Source organism: Onychostruthus taczanowskii, unplaced genomic scaffold, assembly GCF_017590055.1.
Source record: "Onychostruthus taczanowskii isolate IOZ18803 unplaced genomic scaffold, ASM1759005v1 scaffold12, whole genome shotgun sequence".
Taxonomy (NCBI): Eukaryota; Metazoa; Chordata; class Aves; order Passeriformes; family Passeridae; genus Onychostruthus; species Onychostruthus taczanowskii.
The window spans coordinates 967,100-993,853 of NW_024498351.1; the positions used below are offsets into that span (position 1 = coordinate 967,100).

General features: G+C 38.6%; 1 protein-coding gene across 1 annotated transcript in view; it reads right to left on the bottom strand.

The window, feature by feature from the left end:
- Window positions 1-9,158: 9,158 nt before the first annotated feature.
- Window positions 9,159-26,754, bottom strand: part of COL25A1 (collagen type XXV alpha 1 chain) — a 294,304-nt gene continuing 276,708 nt past the window's right edge. The window contains exons 35-41 of the mRNA XM_041428005.1: window positions 26,075-26,128; window positions 21,185-21,238; window positions 20,020-20,046; window positions 19,228-19,281; window positions 13,372-13,458; window positions 10,517-10,555; window positions 9,159-9,194 (exon numbers count right to left, since the gene is read on the bottom strand). Of these exons, the coding sequence (XP_041283939.1) occupies window positions 9,159-9,194; window positions 10,517-10,555; window positions 13,372-13,458; window positions 19,228-19,281; window positions 20,020-20,046; window positions 21,185-21,238; window positions 26,075-26,128 (351 nt within the window). The remainder of the gene's footprint in view (window positions 9,195-10,516; window positions 10,556-13,371; window positions 13,459-19,227; window positions 19,282-20,019; window positions 20,047-21,184; window positions 21,239-26,074; window positions 26,129-26,754) is intronic.

The following is a 26,754-nucleotide window of genomic DNA, read 5'->3' on the forward strand; positions in this document are numbered from 1 at the left end:
TTTCCTTTTTGCCTGCATCTCTGAAAACTGGGGAATGATATTTAGCATAGGGTACATGCAGTTCAAGTTGTACTACACCTTACATCCTGACTTAGCAGCAATCCCTGTGTACCTGCAATGTACAGAAGGGCTGGGGCCAGGCAGCATCCAAGCCTGTGAGTCCCAGGGCATCTCAGGAGAGATGGTTTTCCCACTTTCCCCCACGGGGCTGGTGCCTGCACTCTGTCGGTGCTGAGCACAGCCTTGTCCCTTCCTCCAGGGCTGCTGCCAATGCCAACACTAGAAAATCTCAGCTGTTTATGCTGATGTGCCTCATCCTGCTCGTGTGGAAACTCTGGGCCACAAACAGATGTAAGATATATACAAAATATTGTGCTGCTACTTCTTTAGAAGCAGGCACTGACAGCCTTCTATCAGGGCTTTTGTTTCAGGTTGAGCAAAAGCAAGTTTGCTCACAGCTAGCTTAGTAACAGCTTGAGGCAACAGCAAACCTCACCAGGAAAGCCTGAAGTGGCAGGGGAAGTAGAGGGGGGAGATTGTTTTTCTGTTCTTTAAAGCCATGGAAAGGGTCTTAACAATTATGGAAATATCCCTCCCTCTTGGCTCATAGCTCTTTCACGCTCTTTTGATACTATGAGCAGGAGCAAGCCTGCCAAGTCTCATGTGTGGAGTCTCTCCCAAGATTAGCAGAGATCCTGACCCAGACACAGGCCTTTGCAGCACCACTTGCCCTCCTAATGCTGTGCAGTAAATACTGGCAGCTATCTCTTCATGCTATATAGTAGGATTAAAGTAGTTTCTTTTTCTTTTCCAAAATATTTGTGTTTTAGTAAAAAACCAAAAACGCAAACCAAAACATAATGTTTACTCCATCCTGCTCTGTTTGCTTTAAAAACATTTTAATTTTCTTTCTTCCACACTTGTTTATGGGCTTTGGCCCGGCATGGTACCAGAAACCAGCAGCCTGGCTTCCTGTATGAAGGATGAAAAGGAGAAAATATTTCTAACAGTTACCCAAAGTATCCAAGGAAGGTGCCTCTGGCTACCTATGTAACTGCGAAGGAGTTCCTCTCAAAAACAATATATTGCTGGTGCATCCTGAGAAGTAAACTTGAGATGGATTTCTTGTGGAAATTGATCTGCACCAAAGATCTGTTTCAGTACAGAAATTTAAAGATGGACAAACCATAGCTGTCTGCACCTTCTCAGGGACAGGCAGCTGCTTGGCATTTGCTCTGGAAGGGGAATGGACTTGCCTGCGAGTTCATGCAGTGACTGGTCCAGCAGGACTCAAGTCAGTTAAGCACAGGGTGTGTTGTCAACATTTGTTTTTATCTCAACCAGAATCAATTACCTCATAACGACTTTAATATATCACATAGAAGAGAGATCCTAAAAGCTGGCAAAAAGTTACTAGATACTTGTTAGCTCCAGGAGGGAGCAGCCAAAGGTGATGTCAGAAAGGCCTTGTGACAGCTCCACATAGGTGTGGGCACTTTGGAAACTCAGTCAAGCTGTAACCTGCACATAAAAAAGCAATCAGTGTATTTATCAGCTATTGAACATTCTGTCTTGGTGTAAGCACATGAAGAAACCCCAGCATCCTGGTTATGTGACAGGAGCCATGTCCACCTTTGATCTGGGAGATAAACTAAAGCAGCTTGAGTACAACTATACCAGCAGAGACCTCTCTGAAGAGGTTTGTGTACAGTATTTTCTGAAACCTACTGGTCATATATAAATATATGTACACACATTTATATATGTTCAAGTAGACACATGAAGACATTAATATAGATACATATATATATATGTGCACACAAATATATAGATATGTATATATGCAGCAAACCAATGTATTTTTTTACGACATCCAGGAGATGGGAAAGTAGAATGCCCTCCAGCTGGAAATTTACAGAAGCCAATGGAAGAGAAGACAAATTAGTAACCCTGGGAAGACAGAACCCTGCAGCAACATGACTTATGTTTTGACATTCCCTTGTTTTCTTTTAATATTTATTTGGGTGCAGTTGTTACTACTTGCTGGAACACGAAATGCTTTGTCAGCTCCTTATTTTTTTTTAAACATTTAAGTGTTATTACATTTTATTTGGGTAGGGATTTGCAGGTTTAGTAGGTCCACAAGGCAGAGTTGCACAATAGCCTGTAAGTATTTAATTAAAGCTCCATTAAAAAAAAGGAGGCAGAACTGGCAAGCATTTCACATGCAGTTCTGCATGTGCTTTGGTGGTGTTTTGATTTTTTAAGTTTTTAAAGCCTTCTGATGTTTACATTCTTGTAATGAACTTTTTCACGGACTTTATGTAAATAACTTACTGTATTGCATTCTTTTATGGAGGAGGAAAAATTTGATGGATTGTTGGTTTGTCCAGTGTCATTGCAGAGGTGGCACTGTCACCCTCTAATCCACTGTCACCTTTGGAAATCTATAAATGTTAGAATCAGAAATTACAAGTGCTTTTTCAGCTTGAGAGAGCTGCGTGTCCGCGTCGTGTTATTTCATGTCCTATAGCGACACTTTGGCACACCACAAAATTATGAAGCAGGCATGTGAAGAGAAGGCAATGCCAGAGGAAAAGTCATGTCCCATGGGTGCAGTATGATGTCAAGGCTGTAGGATATTGGTTACCTGAGGTTTGGCCCTGAAGCATCTAAAGGGAGCACAGAAGGGAAAAAATAGCAGGGATGCTGTCAAAGCACGGAATGGGAAGCCCACGGGGTGTTGGCTCTGGCAGCAGCTCAGAACACACATTTGTGCTTTGGCAGGACATCTAGAACTGCATTTCTCTACGGAAGCAGAAGACAGGAGAAAGACAGAAGCAAGAACTGGGCAAGAGTGGCCACAGCTGAAGCAAGGACATCACCTGGGCCAGGCCTGCCCAGCTGGGGTGACAGCAGCACTTGCAGCCCTCAGCCTGCCAGAGCACAGCACGTTAAGCTGGAAGTACCTCAGCCTGGAAAGGGAGCAAAGATATTTTTAGCCCCTCCAAGAGTTTAAACCAGAGCTAGACAAGATTAATGGACATTTATGGGGATTAGCAAGAGTTAATATGAGAGGCCAAACCTCTCCACCTACAATTTCCTCCACCTGCAGTGACTGCATTTTTGAGGTGATGGAAAGGGAAACAATGTGGAGTGTTCTGTTTGTCTGAAATATTACGGGATTTAGAAAATCCAAACATTTAAATAATGTCTTCAAGAAATTACAGCTGCTCCTCAGGTTTTTTTTGCTTTTTAAATATTTTGTTCAGGGACACTCCTGCAAATGTATGTCTTCTTAAACCAGGGTGCTTAAAAATATACAATTTTGTAGTAATTATTATTAACATAATAATTTTTACAAAACAAGCTGGATCTGTGGAAAAGAGACCCTCACACTTTCTAGCTTGCACTGTTACTTGTGATGCTGCCTGCACACATCTTCATTTCTCAGCAGTTCAGGTTTATTTTTCACCTTCAGAACTACAGAAAAGCGAGACTGGTGATTTTCAGCTTTACTTCTTTAGATCCCAGGGGTCCTCTGAACTTGCCTAAGCAATAGTTTCAACTTCTGATGAATACACAGATCCTTGCAACTTCCCCTGAGTGAGGAAAGGCTCCAAGCTCTGCAGCAAAGCTTCTTCCTTACATAATCTGTGGATGCCCACAGCCTGTGCTGCCTGTTTAGAAAAGATAATGAAGAGACACTGCTTTGAAGGGGAAAGACACAATAAGAACACGAAGAGGAAGGTGAGTTTTCCTACTGCACACACGGCAGAGGCCCTGATTTTTGTGCGAATGTCTGACTCAACTTGGTCTAGACTTCAAACTTCAGGTTGGCACAAAGCAGCACACACGTTTTCCAATCCAGACAGACTAGAACAGTTTTTTGCATCAACATTAAGAACTTTATAACTATTCAAAATCAGCACCAATGGTTGGATTAATATTTTAATAATTACACACTTTTTACATTATGAAAATAAATCATAAATAGTGTAAAAATAATTCTGAAGATCAACTTCTCACAAGCAAGAAACAAAACCTGAAGTACAAAACTGAAAGAAAACAAAACAATAGTCAACTGAAAAACAAGGAGAAATTTTAATAGTAAAAACAAAAGCATGCTGTTTGATCGGGTTCAATTAAGTCCAGACCAGTGGCCACAAGAAAGTGGTAAATAATAACAAATTAAAATGGGTGATTAAAACCTTGCAATTCTTTACACTACTCATCAAAAGAGTTCTTGTGACATATTTACAGCGCTAAGACACTCAAAATATTTCTAGTATTGATAATATGATGCTGACCCATTAATTTTTTTCCCCTAAACACTGAAATCTTTGCCAGATTACTTTTCTTTGTATTTTTATCTCTTCTACTTCATTTATGAGACCATTTGCAATACAAAAATAACGGCACATATAGATGAACTTAAAAAAGTAAAAAATACAAATAAAAATATATAATATTTTCCAAAGGAAAAAGTCAGATACATACATCTTAGCAACATTTTTAAAGTTGTGTGATATTTTCCCAAACATGTACAATAATATAAGAATATCCACATATATGTTAACAATATGTAAAACATTCTTCCACCAACCCAACTCTCCATAATACTTCAGGGAAGTGTGCAAGTACCAATGGGATCTGGGAAATTAATACAATTTATTTTTAAAATAGAAACAAGTAAAACACTAACGGTCCCAGGTTAAGTTAAGGCCCCCTGCTTTCAAAGAAAATTCAATTTCCAAGCAGCATTGATAATTGGATGCATTTAAAAACAAAATGAAACAAAAACAACACTCCAAATCCCTTTTAAAATACAAACTCCACTTGTTCTGTGAAGTATCTTTTTCAGAAATGATGGTGGCAGGCACTTGTTTCTAACTGCATTTAATGAATCCAACCACCACGTAAAATACTTTAATAACAGAGGGTGCAAGAAAACCTTCATTTGTACATTACAGCAACACTGACATCCATAAAAACAAATGGCAGAAAAGGAAAAAAAAATCATGTTTTAATTTAAAAAAAAAAGTTAGTTTTAATTCCAGTCAGTGAAATAGAATTTTTACAATGACTACAAATTAGACTTTCTTTTGACCACTATCTTTGCAGATGTGTTTTGTGTGAGTCTTTAGTGTGAAAATATAGGAATCTCATTAGGTAAAATACAGAGATTTAAAAATGTAATGTAAGATGGTCAAGCAGCAGAGATCAGGAAATCTGAAGGGAAGGATCAACCTCTGCATGCCTTGAAGCTTTCCATCACTTTCAATTACTAGGCTGACAATACCTCTGCAGTTCTTACTGAAGTAGCCCTGATTCAGGCAAAACCCCACTGCTGAAGGTGGTAATATGCCCCCCGTTACAAATCATACCAGCTGGCTCCTTCCTCCTGCGTGTCTCAAAGAGCTTTGCAAGGAGAGGACTCATCTCCGTCCCCTGCCCTTGCTGGGGGTGGGCAGGCACAGCCAGAGCTGCAGCCTTGCACGGCTGAGCCGGGTTTGCCATCCGGTCAGAGGGACAACTCCCTCCACACCCCATGGGGATCCAGGATCCCAGCCGTGTATCCTGGCACAGCCCCAGCCTTGCAAGCACCACCTTCCCACGAGCACCAAAGGCCTGCTGATCTCCTTTGGGGTTGCTTTGTTACTCTCATGGCATGACCATGTAACCCGGCCAGGGCTGCGATGCTCAGTGGGGCCAAAGGTAACTTTCCACACCTTACAGCAACCTTAAGAATTATTCCTTTTCCAACTCTATACTTTACACATGTGCAGATAAATGGATTTGATTGTTCTGAAACTCATTCGTACTACTTACACCATAGACTAAAAGAATATACAAACAGCTGGATGAAGAGTATCATTCTGCTTTGCTACGCTATCAGAATACGACATCACGACCAGCAATAAATAAAAATATAAATCAAAAATACATTGTATCACTGTTCTGTGATTTAACATCTCATGCTTTACCTCAGAAAAAAATAAAAAGTTTTCCAAAGCATCCTGAAAGAAAGCTTTCCAATAGTTAGTCCATGAATATGAAGACAAGGACCATGTATGTCAGACATATTCCATACAGTGCTTAAAAGATTTGTGGCCTCTGTAGCAGGACTTCTGCACAATGTGGTTTTAATGCACTGGAGTAACAGATAATTACAAAACTTCATATGAAACAAATACTGAAAACTCTCAAAGAAACAAGGATTAATCATACCTGAAAAAGTCAGGGATATATAAACTGTGTAGACTAATACCACTACACATTTCCACAATTGAAAAGACTGGTAGAGGAACTACTGCTCCTGTCACAAGCTAAACAAAACAAAGCATATCTATCTGGAGGAATGCCACTAAAAGATACAACAACACACTGGCAGTTCAAACTGTAGCTTTGCCATCAAAAGAAAAAAGATGTACTAGCACCAGAAATAGTTGCTTCTTGAACACAACAAATACGTTGCAAGTCTTCACAGGGTGCTTTTCTTGATGAACTATTAAACCAAATTTTTTATTTTTTTCTTGTACTGACCATGCAAATTTTCTAGATACCTTTAAGTTTCATTTCAATTCAATCTGAGATGCAAGTATTAATGCCAAATCTATGTATGCAGTTTAACCTTTCAAATTAAAATTGTTTATCTACTGCTCACTCATGGTTATTTAAAAGGAATGAACAGTTCATGATACTGAACAACACAAAGGCTAAAAAAGCCAAGTAAGATTATTTGAAAAAAAAAAAAAAAAGGTATTCCTACCTGCTGGAAATTTAATAAAGAAATTAATCTACAAGACAGAAAAGAAAGCAAATGAAGGTGCTTAAGTGTTTCTTCAGTAGGGTCTCAGTGTCAGAGAGTTAAAAGAGAATTGAATTTTGACTAACATTTAACAGTAGCATCTATAATTATTTCCTGAATGACAAAACCATGGACCAAAGCTCTACTAGCTTTATTTGTGCATATGGAAATGGATACTAGGAGGGCAGTTAAAAAATGTAAGTACACAAATTAAAAAAGAAAGTGCTAATTATTTATCAGCATTATTTATCTTGTTGCTATTTCTTGAGTTGTGTTTGTGGATAGTCTCAATATGAAGTTGCTAAATCATGAAGCCAGATAATAAACATCCTGCTTGATTTTGCATGTAAATACTCTGAATGACCTTTAAAAATATTTCATCTTACTGTACTGATTGCCAGTATTCGATATCTTAAGAAACATTCAGCTTCTCATCTCCACAGGTACCATACACCCAGCCAAATGTGCCAAGCCAGGACACTGACACGAGCGACTCTGCTCTGTCAGGCAGGCAGCCAGCTCCTCACCCAGCCTGCTGGCTCTCTGAGACAGTGCTGCCTCCACCAGCAGACTGGAAGTGGCAAGTCAGAGGCTTACAGGGTGCTGCTGCTGTCCTCCTTCTGAAAGGCCCCCAGTGGTGTTATTGCTGGAACACTCTGCTAACATTTTATATTCTGTCTGTGCCTCCTGAACATTCCCACTGTTGTAATCATCACTATTCTAACAGGTTGATACTTGCATCTCTGAAAATTTAGGGAAAGCAAAACATATTTCCTTATATCCGTGAACACTTGTTTATTTCTTACTATTGGAAAGAGTGAATTGAGCAGTAAAAATACATATGTATTCAGTGTATAGTGTGAGATTTTTGTTTTTATTAGTAAGATAATACTAATTGGAGGCCACTAAATTGACTTTTTGCTTTAAAAATCTGTGTTTTCCTCAGTGAAAAGCTGGGTTTGATTCCAATATACCAAAATGACAATAAAGATTCATCAAAGAGAAATATTCCATTATAGTGGCATTTCCATTGATCTGAGATTGTGAAGCAATACAAAAAGTGTGACCCCATCTTCACATGATTTAGAAATGATGTAGCAGGAAAAAATGTGCGTTCCAAGAAGGGCATAAGGTGCCCTCACATGAATGGAGACAAGCTGTCTTCTTCAACTTTAGTTTTGGTCTACATATGAAAGACAACTCCTTAAAAAAACAACCCTAAAAAAGGGATGATTCTGCTACATACATTAGGAACAGAAGTGATATAAAAAGAATTTCCATCTGCCAAATATGGCACCATTTCTCATAAATTATACTCTCAAACTAACTTCAGTGCACCATATGAAGACTCAAAATGGTAAAAAATACCTCGTGGCAAAACTACAAATGTGCACAAATTTCTAGCAATAAAAAAAAGTGGAGAAGGAAATGTTTCTCTAGAAAGCCATCTGAACAGAAAGGGAGAAAAATCAACACATTTAACAGTGGAGTGTGGTGACAAGCGTGCAGTGATAATCACACAGAATTGTTTCTCTCCAATGCTTTTTGAGCAATAATGTCCACTAAAATCACCGTAACAACATAAAAGAAGCAAGATGAATACATCATTCTGTGAAACACAAAAATAAACTCTTTCTTTTCTAGACTTAAAGGCTTCAAAGACTCTGAAATAAAAACTGTTAATACTGAAACAAGATGAATATGTGGCTTGAAAGTATTTTCTTCAATGCCATCATCACAAATGTTGAATAGATTATTGAAATGCATTCTTTATGGCAACAGAAACAGGAAAAGGAAACAAAACCAACCATTGCTTCCAAATTCCCGTAGAGAAGTTCAGCTAGTTATGTGTAATTTAAAGTGAATAACCTGAAAACCACACCATGATAAATACATCTCTGGTCAGTTCCATTGTTCTATCCTCCATCCTCTGGAGGATGATCTGATCCATCCCCACCTCAAGAGTGCTTTCTCCTCCAGCAGTCCCAAAATACAATATGCAGAGTGTATACACTCTGTCCATCCTCGAGTGAGGTTGAGAAGCGTCTGGTCTCAGGTGGTGTCTGCCACCAAATGATCCCTGCAGCACCTCTGTAACCTTTTCAAACAACCCACAGAGAAGTCTGGTTTCTTCTTCAAACTTCTGTCCCTCTTGATTAAGGACTCAACAGGGCCTATCGTGAATGTCTCCACGACCGTGAGCAGTGCAAGGCAAACCGACGCTGATCAACAGGCGGGACCCTCTCTGATCAAAGGGGCCAAGTATCCCACAAGAATGGAAGCCATCCACCTGCAGCTGGAATGCTATTCCCCAAAAATTCAAGGCCTCTCTCTATGCTCCTCTGGTTTATCTCTTTTTAGCAATGAGCCATGGTGTGACTCCCTTGAGATGACAAAAGGAAATGACTCAGAAGCTGGAATCAAAGGTCACCGTCAACAGCCACTCATGATCACACAGCAAGCAGGTTTGGCACACAAACTCATGCTTTTAGTTCACACGAGCAGATGTGGTGTCATGGATCAGTGACGTGCTTAAGATGGACATGGAAGCCAAGTCAGTAAACTCCAACAGCAGCTGGCGCAGTACATTTCATAGCATTTTGCTCTTATTTGGTCACAATTTCTTGTAAACTAGTTCATGGCACTCATTGTCCATGCACATCCACAAGCCAAAATATAAGAATTTACAGAAATATTAATTTCTATTAGTGATCATTGTTTCGAGATCTCCCCCATTAGAGAGACAATCTTTGCAGGTTTATCCTGCAGTTATTGTATCATCGAACTGCAGATGCAGGTGAAAAAAAGAAGTATGTATGGACTACTGCAAACAAGTAGAAGCAGCTACATGTAAACATATCTCAGACTTGTAAAATCATATGTTCAGTTCTCAACTATAAATAAAAAAAGTGGAGCACTATATACACAACTTCATGCTTGTAAGGTTAGATTCATCACTGCAGAGACAAAAAGAGATACAGATTAATCACATTAGTAAGATATTTCAGACATCTATTACAAATACATAGATAGGGCAGAGTTGCAAATATGGACAGTTATTTCCTCAGCACTAAGTATTCTTCAGAGATAAATGCACCTGGGATTTCACTTATGCTTCATGTTTTCTGATATATTATATGTCACTATCCTTCCAACTATATTATTCTGAATGCTGTGTTTTTAAATCAAGCGCTGTCTTGGTTAAATCTTTACTAAAATAATGTTGCCAGTTAATATTGCCATAAAACACAAAACCCAGGAGGATTTATTGAAATATAGAAAAGAAAGGCAAAGAGAAGGTCAGGATACACTGTCCTTCTCGGTATCCCAGAAAGCCAATATAATAATATATTGACACGTATATTTGACAAAAATGCCACATCTATGAGCTTTTATAATGAATAGGAAGCAATGATCATCTGCAGAAACTAAAGGATGTGTGAGTCTTCATGTGAAGAAAGAAAAGTCTTGGACTTCTCACAGAACTAATGCCAACTATTTCTACAGTACTGCCTCAATGAATTATTCTACATAAATCACAACATATCACATGAACTACTGTCATGGAGAGGTCTGATCTTGCGTTGCTGGATATGAACATCTAGGGGGCTCTGAAGCGTATCTTGATACAGTATGATTGTGACAGGCATTTCTGTGTTCTAAGGACATACTGGTCCTGAAAAGAAAAACCTCTGCCCATCCTACCTTTTGCCAACAGCCAGGCATTGGTAATCCATCAGGACCCTGTTTCAAGGGGAGTAGGAGGATGAAAAAAAAAAAAAAAAAAAAAAAAGCATAAGTTAGTTTGACAGGATGGATATTTCATCAACATCTGTTAGAACAGCTGAAGCAGCTTTGACTTTCTATCTAAAAAGTAGCTACCCGTTAGCTGATTCCCTCTCTTATTCTCAAAGTGAGGGAAAATCCAAAGGCAGGAAGGTTTACACTGTAAATACATACATGCACTTCTCTGCCATAAAGATTTGGTTTTGTTTCTAGATCATTACAACTAGTTTCTTATTGCTACTAGAGATCAGGTTACATGTTATTTTAAATATAATCTGTTTTATTCAGGATAATCTGTATCTGAATGTACAAGATCAGTGAGAAAAACAATACTATTACATTTATCTGGAGAGTATGACGTTTTATGGGCCCCTCGTTCAAAGGGCAACTTGTGATAAGACAGCAAGACTCGAATGGGAGTAGGATCTTTTCACTTTCAATATCAGTTTTTGAATGAAGCAGTGAAATCCTAAGGCCTGAACACACCTTGAGTGACACAGTGGAAGAAAACATCAGCAGTGAGAGCAGGGCAGTACAGCACCACTGATTGTTTCAATGCTTGGACAGTATGGCCATCTAATTTCTTCTCATGTTAGTGAGAGTCACTCCTTTTCATGTATCAATTCTACCTTCATGTATCTCCATGCATCCAGTAAGATAAGAGCCAGCTTTTGACCAGAGTCTTACTGGTTTTCATGGATCTAATTCATATTTACATGGTTTATTCAGAAAGTTATATGCTCAGAATTAGGAGCACATACAATGTAACTAGACCGTGCATAAGCAGAAAAAAAATCAGGCCTTTAGATTTCTTATAATTTAAAATACCAATACTTAGTGTTAACCTACATATGAAGATAATAGTAAATACAGATTTTTTAATATACTTGCATGTGGTCTGATGTGAATGACTTGCTGCCTAAACAAGAAACAGTGCTGCATGCTAAACAGCTTATTCTAGCAATTATCCACAAACAGAATATTTTTGATCCATCAACGATTGTTAGTGAATCTTCAGATATAAATGATAATACAGAGACAGAGAAACATTTTTAAATTACAAAAGCATGCTTGATTATCCCCAACAAAATATGAGATATGGTTACCATTAATTGGAAGCAAACAACATGGACTATGGAATAATCTTAATGGACTATGTATTTACAATTAAAAAGCAATTGACTTCAAATAGAAGTGCTACAGTCAAAATAAAACCTATTCAAATTTAACATTCATCTCAGAGAACCGTGCTTAACCACCAAACAATATCAGAACATGCAGATCGAATTTTACTGTGAACAATTAAAAAGAAAATCGTCCTTGTATCTTTAGGGAATGTGTATCTACTATTCATTTGGGGTTTCCTCTCTTAAATGGAAAAGAGTTCCAACTTACTTTACCACTAAATAAAAATAATTGTTGCCAGATTGGTACAAGGGAGAGGGTCAAGAAGTAGCATTTTAGTATAGGTGGGAACTTGAATTCATGCTAGCATAGGGTGGGGAGTGTTGTGTGTATTCCAGGAGGGTAAGTTCCAGGGGTAAGACCATTAAATTGAGGACATTAAATAACAAAGACAATGAGGGTTTGGGCTGCAGACCGTTACATTCTTACAAACATCAGGGAAGCTTTTTATTTCCAGATGCATTTGAATACTCTGATGAACAGGCCAGACACCACAAACATTACTTGTGGATAGTCTGGAAGCCAAGCTCCAGCTTGGTTTACTGGAAACCTTGATTTTTAGAAATGGTATTTGCATCCTTCTGTTTGTGACTCTCATTTTGGCCAAATTGTGAAAACATGGCCCTAAGATGGCATGGATTTGGAAGGAAGGCCAGGGTGCAGAGCAGCTACAGGACAGGCCAGGGTGTGGAACTGAGCCAGTGCAGACAGAAGTCACCAGACTTGATTAGAGGTGAACGTTGTGCTGGATTTCTACAACTTGAGTTCAGGGTGAGTGAGGCAATGGGTATTTTGCAAGGAAAGTAACAAACCAATGATTCTCAGGGAAAATGTAGGAAAGACACAAACTTAAAAATTACCAGGTGATGTGGGAGCAAACTGCTGAGTTAGGCTTAAGGTGTCAACAAAAACGTGTGTTCTCTCACGGCGGTTATGATCACTTGAAGCAGCTGGTTTGTTCATGCACATGCATGTGTTACGTGAAAAATGTAGTCAGCTCAGAAAAACATTACTTTACATTGAGAATGGCTGACTACAAACAAAGGAACTGCATGCAGGGTTGGTAGGAAAGAGAAATACTGTACCAATTGGCAAGGGGCATCCAGCCCATCCAGGCCAGGCTGGCCTGGCTCCCCTTTTTCCCCCTTAATTCCACGGAATCCCTGTTTGTAAAGATTAACTTGCAATGTTACTGTCAAGGAAATGCCTTCAGTATTGACTTAAATGGAGTGAACAAAAAACAGAGAGGCAAGAGGAACAAGCTGACTGCTTATGATTTAAACCTGTGGGGCACTGATTCTGGCACATTCCAAATTTGGCTCCTTTCCAACGTATTTCACAGAAAAAAATGTAAAAAAAACCCAAAAATGCACTATCAAAACCTCATAAACTTAGCCCAAAGGTCTTAAGTCTTAACCCCAGTTAGGAGGTTTACAAAGTCTGCTCCAGAATTTGCACTTGAGATGAAGCTGTGTTAACAAAGGGCAACAGGTGACAACAGTAGCAGGTGCTTGTTCCTCTCCCCTCGTTTCTTATTCCATCAGTTTACAGCAGGATGACTGATCTTCCAATACACAAGTGAGACGTACCAATGGGCAAGGTGCATCTAATCCAGGAGCACCCTGTTCTCCTTTCTCCCCTTTAGGCCCTTTTTTGCCTTTCTTTCCCTTTTCCCCCTGTGAATACAATGGTTTGGATAAAACAAGTTTCATTCTTTTAAAAAAATATAATAAAGAAAGATTGGGTTTAAAGTTTGGGTTTTTTCTTTTTAAGCCAATGGAGAGCTGAAAGGACACTTACCACTGTGTTCTGGTTTGGATGGTGCATTTTGTGGAAAAATAAATTATATGATCACAAGCAAGAACTGCAATCAGTCTCTATTAGTTTGTGTTGGTATTTCATATCAGTATTATGAATGTTTTGAAACCTAGAACAGGGCTTGAAATAACTGATTTCTTGAGACACAGGCAAATCTGCAAATCCCTCCAATCTGTAGTCCGAAATAAGAGGTCTCCTATTTTGGTAAGTGATAGCACTGAAGGGTACATGCTCACTAAGCTGAACTTGTCAGCTTCCCAGAGGATTTGCCACTAGTCAGAAGTAACTTTGGGAGAGCAGAATCCATCAGCAGAGTCTTTTGATAAAAGACCTGTGGCACAGATGCTTCACAGGGATGACTGACAATTCCATCAGCTTCCAGGGTGTCACATCAAGGTTGAACCTGGCCAGGAGCATCCTTTACTAACTGACCCTCTGCACTCTGGTAAGAGTTTGGAACAAACGCTGTTCTCTGTGGTGTCCACAGAAACCCATGGACATCACTGAGGGTGCACTGCTGTCATTCCAAATACGACACAACCATTTCAAACCCTGTTACAGGAATCAAAACACTCAAACTGCTTGATGGAGAGGTGCTATGACACTTTCAACAATTTCATATTGTCTTGGTATCATAAAGTAACCAGAAGTGATAATCAGATTATTTTTTAAGCATTTCAACATTTAAGTATTCTCTCTGCTTCAGGCAATGTTTCATCTATTTGTTTGATCAAAATTCAGTCCTTTGATTTCACACTGAGTTTTCTTTTTAAAAGCGAAACTTCCAATGCTTCTCATGGAAATTTGTTGATTCCTCTCAACAAAGCTACCTGCAAAGATGACCTCACCTTCAAGCAGTGTAAGAGGTTTAGAAAGTTCATTTTATAATTGATTTCACACCAGCTGATCACAATGGTAAATGAGTTTCAGGTTGCTCTCAATTTCACAAAAATCAAAAAGGGATCACTTAAAAAAAAACCAAACAAATTGGACTAGGATTGTAAAAAATGGGATAGGAAAGATGAGTAAATTGGGATATCACAAAGAAATGGGAAAAATAGTCATAGGAAAATTAGTATAACATTGGAGAACCAGCAAGTGAGGTTGTGGCTATTGGGAGGATTTAATTTGTGAGGAAAAGGGTAAAAAAGACAGAGGAATTGTAAGGAATGAGGGTAGAAGGAGAAGGAAGGAATGCCCCTTTGGAAAGACAGACAGCTTTTGGTGAAGCATATTAAATAGACATTTAACTTGTTCCACACCAGTAGAGAAAGTCTTAATCCATTAACAACATAGAAAAATAATTTTATACTTTAAAAAATTTTATATAAATAATATTTTAAAAAGGAAGGAAAGCGCATTCGTCATTTCATATAACATCATACTTGACACATTCAAATAAAACAAAATGTTCCATGAACAAAACATACTGCATCCATGTCATGATAGAAGCAAAGCTACTTGTCTATCTTTTCTGTGTGCCAAAAGGTCACAGGATAATATTTGGAAAAACAGCAACTCAAACATTACCAGATGATACCAATGATAAGATCCTTACCAAATGATAAGATTGTGATGTAAAAAAATCCTCACAAGAACCATAAATTTGCTACATTTCCATCTTAAACCTACAAAGATGACAATGTAGCAGAGTTCATTGCTCTACGCTATTTGTGCTCAATGTAAGACCAATATATTTGCAATGATTGTATGCAAGCACAAAGCATGGACATACTCCAAAAAGGATTCTGAAAATGAGCAGTACAGTGTGGTTTCCGACTATTTTAAAATTTTTTTCAGATTGTCTCTTTAACTTCTTGTTTTACAAGCCAGAAGGTAACTATTCTCAACTTCCAGTTTTGCAGGCATATTTATGATCTTACTCAAACCAATGCAGCAGACACCTGTGTAGAAAAAAGTCTGAGTTTCCTGGGTACTTTACTACTTTTTCCACAGACTGAGTTCTTTCTTTCTAATCTTTGATCTTTACTCCTTACCCTGAACTGTAGAAACTCACAGGAGTTCTGGGGATTCTACATGTCATGAGGATAAAAAAAAACTAACTCCTTTCTGTCCTTCCTCAGTGCCTAGAGAAATAAAAAACTGTAGCACTTCTGCAACACCACTATGGTTGGAACAATCTACAATCCTCACATGCACAGATTTCCATCAATGCAGAGTGTAGGGGAAAAGGATAATGCCTTTTCATCCTCTGCTCAGACACACCATACTGTTTTGTCAAATCCATAACAACAGTCACAACTGTGCATCTGGGATCAGGGCCACTTCCCTCCCTTCCCCACAACACAATCTCTAACTTTGGTTAAAGCTTATTTGTTTCTGAAAGATTTTTTTTTTTCTATTCATACAACTTGAAAATACAAACCTTTTTTGTGATGAGTGCTCCTGGACTTTTAATTTTATATGAGTAATTACAGCTGGAACACTTTAAAAAGTATTTTTACAGCCGTGTTAAGAAGACATAATGCAAATACTGACCTGCTTTCACTGTAGTAGAACTACAGATGGGCTAAAATACAGATCAGAAGTCTAGACCTCGTCTCAAATTTAAGAAGTAAAGATTTATTCCCTGCATGTCTATGAAAAAAGTGCCACTAGTTCTCTTTAGAATGTTCATAATGATATGTATTTTTGCAGTGCAATTTAAGTTTCTTAACTAGAAACTCACTAATCTCAGTTTGTGTGATGTCAGACCAATAGCCAATACTTTAGAAAAATATTTATTTAAATATTAATAAAAATCTAAATACCAAGAAATCATAAGCTAGATGGTCAAGTTGTTTATCTGTTATTACAAAAATGGCTTATCTGTTCAAATGGGTGCTGTTACACCAATTTGGTCATAGATAATTAGTAATTTACATAACGAAAACCTCCAGAACAAAGAAGACTTGTTGTAATGAGAACTTGGATGAATTGCATTACCTTGTATCCTTTGAGAGTCAGCTTTCTACTTGGAAAATAAACTATTGATGCAGCTAAAGTAATTTTGGTGAAATAAGTTTGCTTGAATGATATAAATATTCCCTAGTTTATGGGAAAAATATGCAATGGAAGTGTCTTCCACAGAGGTCTCCGCTGTATCTTCCCTGACTTTTCACTGGGAAAGGCCTTCCTTTGCCTCCTAGGTTTCCTTAAATACTCCGTGAATTTTTAAGGCAGAATTTTTTAAATGGAGATTGCCTCCATTTTAAGGTGAATTTTTAAAATGGAGATTGCCTCCATTTTAATGGAGGTAATCTCCATTTCTGCCCTACAGACTTCCTGTCAATCCTCTTTCTGAAAGTCCACATAACAGGATGTTTTTTGAAACATGTATCAGATTTGCTAACTACTTTATCCCATGCATTCTCCTCAGGAAACATGGTTTGCCTTTTCATGAATTTTTAGGGGGATGGAGGACCAGAGTTCCTAGGAGATGTGTCCTGCAGCCCAAAAGAAAAAGTCTCCACAGGCAGCCTAAATCACAACTGAACCCTGGAAAGGGTGTAGCCGTGCCACACACCATTCCCACATAAAATTCCCTCACTCCCTTGCAACTGGAAGTCCATGTTTTACTTATCTAGTCTGTCACTAGGAATCAAGTCTAATATCCAAAAGCAGCACACTGGACTCTGAAACATTAAAACATTTTTACATCCTGAGTGCTGATCTCATCTGTTTCATTTTCACATTTTATTTGTATAAGCAAACTTTTTACCAGCTTTCCATCTTTTCTTCCAGAAATCTTCTGGAGCTCTGGTGGCTGAAATTTGTCTGCCTATCTGCTCTAGCTGTACATGGAAACACAGACTCAAAGTCTGGCTGAAAGGGAGTTCTGGAGGTTGCCTAAGATTCCCATTGTGATCAGGATGATTCCTGACCCTAGGTCAGGTCAGATCAGACCAGGTTCTGTAGTGCTCCTCGGGCAGTGGTTCAGACCCCTCTCTGTCCCAGTGCTGTGCTGTCCTCCTTGTGAACAATTGCTCTGAACCTCTCAGGAGCACCTTATGGCCCTGTGTTTCCCCATTTGCCATCATCCAGAAGAGTTTTGCTCTATCCTCTTTTAATCTCCCCTTTTGAGTAGTTTGGCCATCCCATTGTCAGACTAAGCCAGTCCACCTCTTCCACCCTCTGCTACTGGTTGTGTTTGCCCCAGACCCCTGCCAGCTTGGTAACCTTCTTACTCTCCAACTTCTTCTTGAAGTGTGAGGCTCAAAAGATCATCTGCAGTATTCAAGCAACCTCACTGGAACTGATTAGAGAGGCATAATTACTTATTTTTATCTTCTGGACACAACTCTTTGAACATACCCCACGGTGAGAAGACACTGTTAAGCTCACTCCGTTTGGCACTTGCTGTAACTCCCACTTAGCATGAAGAGCATTTTGACCATCACCTCTCTGAGCTGGCAGTTACCAGTTACACCGTCTGACTGACAGCTGCCCTCAAGGAGAAAATCTGTTCACTGGTGGCAGACAGACCTGTACTCTGTGAGCAAGCAAGGGCTCACCATCCATTACTCTGCCAGGTCAAACACTGCCTTTATAATATTCATGGAGCACCTGCTTAAAAAACGGTTGTTCTGCAAAATCAGTACCTTACCAGTGATCTCTGAGCTCAAAAGGAAGAGCAATATACCAAGGGAAAAAAGGGAAGGATGAATGTCATTATACCCTTTTCAATGCATTCTTGGGAAGTGTTTAGCCTAACCAGATTAAGAAATGGAGATGAACTCTAACACTCATGGTGACTTCTTAGCCCTGCTTCTCGTTTAGGACACCATAATGAGAAATTAATCCAGCCTAACCCTGCACATGTCAGCTTGACAAAAACATTGGTCTGAGCTAGAAAAATCATCTGCTGCATGTATGGACTTTTACATCAAGTGGCTTGGTGTGAGTTCTAATTCAGCAATTTTAGCAGCTGGGTTTGTGTTGGGTAGAAATGGAAGAGATTTGCTCACGAAGTTTCTCTACACACATGAAGTCCTGCATTGCTTTTTACTAAACAGATTTCCAAGTCACTCTGTCTGGACACTGAAAATGAAGTCAGGCTGTTTCTGTTAACTTCACTGTCCAGTTGCTTTACCAGAATGGTAGAATATATGATACAATTTAAATTCACAAGTATCATAGAGTCCTTAATTGCAAATAAAACATTACCAAAAATAAAAATTCAAACAGTTCTTGTCCTAGACACTTGGTGGGACAGGTAGCATGTACAGGCATGCCACACCAGGATCAACCGTTAGTGTGCAAATACTGCCGAGGAACAGATCTGGGCTCTTCAGTATAAAATCACTACCACAACAACTAATTAAATATTAAATATTTAAATATTTCATTAAATATTGTATTAAATATTTCAGGACTTTCAACAAGTGCAGGATGGATTAGAGAAAACAAGCCTAGAAAAAAGGCTGTGCTTTGGGACATGTTGATATTTCTAGTCCTGTACATACATTTTTGTGGTTTTTCATGATTTTGCTCTAGCCTGTATCTGTGACTTGCCTTTTGGCACACAGTAAAAACAAAGGTAAGTTTTAATGGAACCATTTATAGCGTAAAGACAGCAGAAGTGATTAGCTGAGGAATCAAGCAACAGTTATGAACACTGTGGTCACCTTTTCTCCCTTTTCTCCTATATCACCCTTTTCTCCTCGAGGACCAGGGAAACCCTATAAAAACAAAGCGGACAAAGATAGGTTGACTTTTATTAACATGCAGATTAAGTTCTCAAATACTCCTGGAAAACCTAAAAAGGTGATTTCACTACATGCTCTGTACACATATTATGTCTGGACACATGCACAGACACAAGAGCATGTGAGATGAGTAAACGACAGAGTTTGGTAGAGACATTTTGGCAGCTACAGAAAGAAATCATACCACTCAAACTAGCAATAATCCATGCTACATAGCATATGTGCATTCTTTAAAAGACTCCTCCAAGTTAGGGATTTCAGTGCAGGACTTCAGAAAAGGACCTTCAGTAAGTCTTTTTAGCATGCCAAGGAAAGAGCCTGTGTTTTGAAACATATCCGTTACAGGCTATGAAATTATGCTCTTTAATTAAAATAAATTTAGTTAACTAAGTGCTAAGTGACCCCTTGTTCTTCTACAAATGAGTCATCTGAATATTTTCTTAGCAAGCATTTTTTCAGCCTACTGACATCGAAAGGACCAAGTACTTGTATTGCTAAGCACTACTATCTGCTGGTGTCTGTCGATAAGGGCTGTACATTGCACAATCTTTGTCCTCTCTACCACAGAGAAAGAGCAAACACAGCACCCAGAACAATCTCTGCAGGTCCTGCATGCATGCTAAAGGGCAGCAGAGGTGCTGTGCTCCACTAGGGACACTTGGCAGACTCTTACCGACCCCTGAGGGTGCCCTGGTCACACACATTACTTACATCGAGGCCAGGCTCGCCGTCTTTGCCCTGTCAAAGAACCACAGGAACTGCATTAGCTTCCCTCAGACAAGGACACTGCTGCCCATGCTTAACATTTCCAGGAACTGATAACCTGGCTGCAAAATTTTGCTTGACTGTAAAATTTTGTTTGCAGGCAGATTCCAGGAGCAAGCTAAAAACACAAAAACAGCTAAAAACCTACAAAATTTTATTTTTAGTTTTCAGGAATGGGAAACAGAAATAGGATTTAAAAAAAATTAACTCACAAAGGTGACCCTCACATAAAAATGCGTGGCAAGCTAATTTAACACTCCATGGAGCCTGAAAACTGTCTCCAGCCACTGACTCCTGATCCAATTAAATGGATCCAATTAAACCCATAGGTCTGGTATTCCAGCTTAAATTAATCAAATGGATTAGACTGGAAAGGGTATGGAAACACTAGAAGTCTCCTGGAAAGGCTGGTTGTGCCTGGCCAAGCACATTTACATGACTTTCCTTGCGTCAAAGTACAGAACAGACTTGTGTATATGTACACACCTGATCCAGACATTAGCAGTGTAAACAGGGAAAGTCAACTGATTTTATTGGGGATATCACTGTCAGGCCAAAGGAAGCTCTCCCTCATATTTTAGACATGGATAATATAATTAAAATTATTGATTCAAAACAAATCATTTCACCCATGAGTGAGCAACAATGAAATTCTCACGTAACTTCTGAGTAGATGGCAGAGAAATGAAAACAAAATGGGTCTCTGAAGCAACAAACAAAACAAAAACATAATGGCAAAGAAACCTTGCAGTATGGAAATCCAAGCAGCAACTGACATTAAGAAATTCACAGCTTTCCACAGTTCCTCCTGAACTCCTGGCACTCTCACATCGTCCCCAGGCAGCTGATGGCCAAAGGCTGCTGAACTAGGAGCACCTGCATTCTGCATCTCCTCTCTCTTGCTGGTTCACCTCAGGTCTGTTTTTTTATGTGCATGGGTAGAAACCCAAGAGTGTGATACAGAACACTGACCTTGCACTGTCAGGGCTTATTATCAATCTCTGCCTTTTCCAACTAATTCTACTGCTAGGTGAAAATCAGCCATAAAGCACACAAAGTTTAATCAGGGAGGGATGAAAAGTGCAGTGTGTACAAGCTCTGTGCAACTTACAGGCAAGCCGTATGGTCCTCTGGGTCCAGGGTCACCTACAGTTCCCTTCTCACCCTAAGAAAAGATTACAGAACAAGCAAACAAAAACATTGGCTATCTTAGAAATTATCTCTACCAAGTGCTTTAGGTTAAAGTTTATGCATTCCTAAGTATTTTGAGTGAAAAATATCCAAGCTCATTTGTTTTTATTAAATGTTTAAAGGAGAAAGAGAAGGTGTGTATTACCATTCTTCCTAGGAAGAATGACTTTTTAGGCATATGATATCACATTCATTTCTAAATATGTTAGTAACTGAAAATATGTTTCAGCTGAACACGCACTAGTGTCAACTTTAAGCTTATGACAGCTTAATGTTGCTCTCAGTAAAAATACAAAGTTGTAATGAAAACTGAGGATATACAGCATCAAGCTGTATATACACACAGCAGCTGAGATACAACACAGTGACAGGCAAAAATAATGTGTCAGTCAAAGCTTGATTTAAGTAGGCAATGCTATTAACAGTGACAACATTGTGAAGATTATCCTATGCACAGTGAAGTGTTGCTAAATCCTATATTGGATTCTAGATAAGTGATGTAAATACTCTGGTTTATTAAAATCTAAACAACTGTAATAATATGCAAGACAAACAAGTACAGAGATTACTCCAGAAGTCTGATCTTATTCTGCACTGAAATCCATGGAAAAATTACCAGTTTCCAGAGGGGTGCTGCCAAAGTCATTTTGCAAGCTTAATACAGGGTAAACTTTTCCAAATGGAATGGAATTTCAAGGCAATGAATTTCAGGCTGACAGTAATAATAACCTTTGCTCTCTAATTTTTCTTTATCAAGATTGATATGAAGTTAAGCTTCCCAAGCCAGCCAGGACTAGCCCATGTAACTGCAAGCACAGGTCCCTGTGAGCTTGGTAGGGAGTCAGGGCTGCAAAGAAGGTGTGGAAAGCAGTCTTGTTTCAGACTGTTCTTTCTTCTGAATTAAATCCTTCAGAGAAACATTTCTCTCTGGAGAGAACTAAATGGCTGGAAGTGTTGATGAAATGAAAGAAAAAAATCCTGACCACCTCTAGTTTTCAAAGCTCCTCCTCTGGATTTGTCATCCAGGGTGACTTCGATCCCTTCATCACTCCCTTTGCTGAACTCACCCTAACACAGGGCTTCCTGCAGGGCTCTTGGTGTGCACAGGTGCTGTGTTTCATCCTAGCATGTGCTGCACTTATGCATGTGAGAGAATTCTCAGTACAGCACCCTCTGGGATATTGACTATTTTCTATTAATTCATTAATGACTCTATCATTAAAAGCACAAGACAGAGATGTAGATGTGTACCTAATTAATAGCGGTGATCACTGGCACTGCCAGGTACTGGCACGGCTCTGAAAATGGACTGCTATGTCTAAATTTCATTGACTGAATTATACAAAAAGGCAGGCACCAGAAACAATGGGACCTTAACCTGTGGTTGAATAATCCCAGCAATAAGGGGTTTTTCGGAGTAACTGACATTTGATCTGTTTTAAATACTTTATATTTTTACTTAGATGGGAACTTGCTTTAGTCTAGAGGTAATGAGATGCGCAGTGTCAGGTCTTTCTGGATTCCGCTACTCCTCTGATAATTTCTGAGCACCTTTTAGGCTGGACGCCCTGGCAGGACAATAGGAGGTATTGGAAAGTAACAGCTGATTTTCAAAACAATAAATCCCTTGCAACTACAAAGCTTTCTGCTAAAAAGAAACTAATGTGCTGACCTATGTAGGTAAGAGCTACAAAACTCTCTGATCAGTACTTGAAAGATATCAAGACTAGTTAAGCATATATTTTTTTCTTTAATCTTCAACAGCAAGATGACTGTATAAAGTCCTCTCAAGATAGGCTTGTAACATTGCTAAACATATGGCAGATATAAAAATACTGAATGTATCAGTCTAGGAAACAATCACGTCTGTTATGTATGAGTATGTTTGGAGAACTGTCTCAGAATTTTTTGCGTCCCATACAAAGCACATGCTGAAACATGTTTGGAGAATCAGATGAGGTCCTGAATGTTCATGGATTATATGAGATTAATGGACTGTCATGAGCTACTGCCCACAACCACCACAATTTCCTTCAGGGTAGCAGATACTGGCAAACCTCAAGATTTTGTTTTAAATTTTTTTGTGAGACAATCCATCAGTGTCCAAAGAATAGAAACCATAATTTTTGGTTTTGCCTCCTATTTCACTTCAGTCTCCTGAATCATGGACAAACATGAGTTACAATTTGAATGAATAAAGCTGAACAATCCTTGTGTCCATTAGGATAGATAGGGAGATTTCATAACATTGTAATGGCGAGAAATATTTTAACCAAATTAAAGAGAATGCTAGTAGTTGGCTACTAGTACTAACTGTGTGTAATGATGACAGTGCTGCATAGGCTACACATCTGAAAGCTAAAATCAAGCTCAAAACCAGGCCTTTGTCATCAATGAAAAAGAAAAAAAAAAAAAAAAAGTTTATTTCCAGCTCTCAGGCTCCTTTAGCTGGTCAAGAAGCTGGATATACATTATGCCTGTCATCACCCTTCAGGCATACATGTCCCCGTTCATCAATAGTAGCTGAAGATGTCTGTTTTCCAGTGCTCTCTACTTTCACTCAAGACAGCATGTAAGTGAAAACAATAGGTACATAGATTCAGAGGTCTATTATGACCTACTCCTCCATTTAATAAAGATGGTCTCAGTAAAATCTCTTTAAGCACCTGGCAAAATGTAATTCCAAGAGCTGAAAATTAGTAAGAACTAATAGACACTATCCTCATAAATTATATTAATTCACATTATTAATTACACTTTCGGTTTCTACCGAAAAATCACATAAAACCAGATTATAGTGTCATGATTTTCTTATCCTACCTTGTAACCATCTAAATAGACTTTGTATAAAGATGATCTGACATTTTCTATTTTAATAGTTAATTGAAAATCAACAACCCACCCTAATTTGCACAACAGTCTGTTCTACCTCAGAGCATCACCTTGAATGCAGCCGTGCAACAATGAATTCATGATTATTCTGTTAAACAGCCCTAATGCCCTCCTGGATTTATACTGACCCAAGGGTTTTCTTATCAATACAGACAAAATGGGACCCTCTCCAGTGACAGTGAACACTGGCCCTATGCACTGTTTTAAATTAAAAAGTAAAGCCTGAAATCTGCAGACAAAAATGTTTCCCTCCTGCTTTCACCTACACAAGTTCAACAGTTGTGAATGCAAGTTGTAACACAGCATTAAAAATACATTATTTGTTATTTAAATAATGAGACATATATCAACACTGTGCACCTGTTACATAACTGTGTTACAAACAACTTCTCCTCCCAAATGATATTGAATAATTAAATGAACAATTACAGCAACAATCCTGCTGGATGCCTGCTTGGGAAAAAACCTTCCATCTGTCTTGTGAACTTCCTCCCATTAATTTAGCTCCACAGAAAATGGTGGGTGTATAGGAATTTTCTGCACACCTTGGTCTCTCTATTTTTGTGAAGTTCTCCTTTTGTGCTCATGCAATTACTGATTTACATCACAGCAATTCCATCCCCTTTGTAGCTACAGCTTTTCAACAGCTACAGTAGGCTTATTCCAGATCCAGCTGTATGACTTCTTATGGCCTTGAATACCCTCACAAGAAAAAAACATTAGTAGCTGTCTTCCACAGACAAAAAGAATAGTTTATATTATATTCCATAGTCAAAGACAATGGAATTTCAACTGGTAGTACACATGCAAATCCTTCAATATAAAAGGTCATAATGCAAGAATAAAATGTACTGTATTTTTATATACTTCTACATGCGTATCTCATCTAAATTTTTTACTTAAGATTAGATGATGTTGACAGAAGATATATTTTGTCCTAACTGAAGAAAGAAAGAAGAATTGAAATCAGTAATTCCCTAGAAAAACAAAAAAAAATACTCAAGTCCTTCAGGCACTTAACTAGCCTGAGTGGTAACTTCAGTCTACTGTACAGTTTAATTTGGACTGTGCTGCATGTTTTGTATTTATCCCTCAATACACAGCTCTGTAAAAGTGAATCTTACCTTTCTCAGATGAAGCTAACTGGACCTCTGCCATGTGGCTGTGTCCTTTTTATAGCTAGTCTGAAGTTGTTTCAGCACAGCTGTTTTGTTAAAGGTGTTTGTTTTGTTGTTTTGTTTGAGGAAGTCAAAGAGACAAAGTTCTGGACTGGTAACTCCTCGGAGGTTTTAGGACATCATCTTCTGGGTTGTTGTAAAAGTTGATGGTTGTATTGTTAAAGGTGACAGGCTTTTAGTTAAAGATTTAGAGTTCCTATCCTATTTCCAATGGAGAAAATTTACTGTGAATATTTCAAAATTAAATAGCAGGTCTCCTATCTTCTAAACTTAAAAAAAAAAAAGTTTAAATTTTATGGAGGCTGGAGATATTTTTCCTGGATAAAAACATTTACGTGAATAGAGGACAGAAACACTCCTTTCTTTTTGCTATTGCCATTCTTATATAATCAGATCACACTATCTTCTTTTGTACCAGCTTGTTCTCAATTTGCACAACATAATGAAACCAGTGAAAACTCATGTTCTGTTTGTGGCACGGTGAACTAGAAAGTCCAGTCAATTTCTTACTGATTAGTCATTTCAAAATACCAGCTCCCCTGAAGTTAATGAGTTACAATGTCAACCTCAAACAGATAAATGTGTGTGTAGCTGGAACGCATACACAGTTCTGGGCTGCTCCTCTACAGGTGTGGTACTGCTCTGTTCTGTAACATCTAGGCACAACATGAGTCCCCATGTGACATTTTTCCACTGTGGCAGTCACTTTGCAGGGAGAAGCACATGGAACACATACTTACTCTCTCTCCTTTGGGACCTGCAGGGCCATGGGGACCAACTGGGCCATCTATGCCCTACAAAAAGGAACAAAGAGGGTAAGAGAGAAGGCTTGTTCTTACAACTCTTTAGTTTTAATTGCTGTCTTGTACACAAGAACTAACATGGAATCAGTCTTCACTTGTTGAAAATTGGGATTTAATTTTGTTGCAACCTATTTGGCTTTCAAAACTCCACCTGCAACTTCTCCTGTTACAAGGCAGAGCATTCTATTGGCATCACTACATCCATGGAAGCAATCAGATTTACAACAATCTTAAACTGACTGTAAGAAGATGGAAGGGTCAAAAAAAGGTTTTTAATTATTGTTTTATTTTTAAAATTGATTATTCTTTAAATTGAAATGTCTACCTGTAAGATGGACTTAGCTATTCCAGGGATCAATAAGAATCTTACTTGCAAGATATAACTCTTTCACTGCATAGATTTCTTTATCATTCAAGAAAGCAAAAGATTTAACATCTCTGATGTGTAATATAGCAACATGTGTAGATGAAGCCCAGCACATCTGCATCTCCTTCACTGATTCCATATTAGCACTGAACAGCTATGTTCTCCTGTAAGCTAAATCCCTAACCTTACTCAGGAAAACTAGCAACCCAACCAAGGCAGTTGTCCAACCAAAAATCAAAACTAAGCCGCC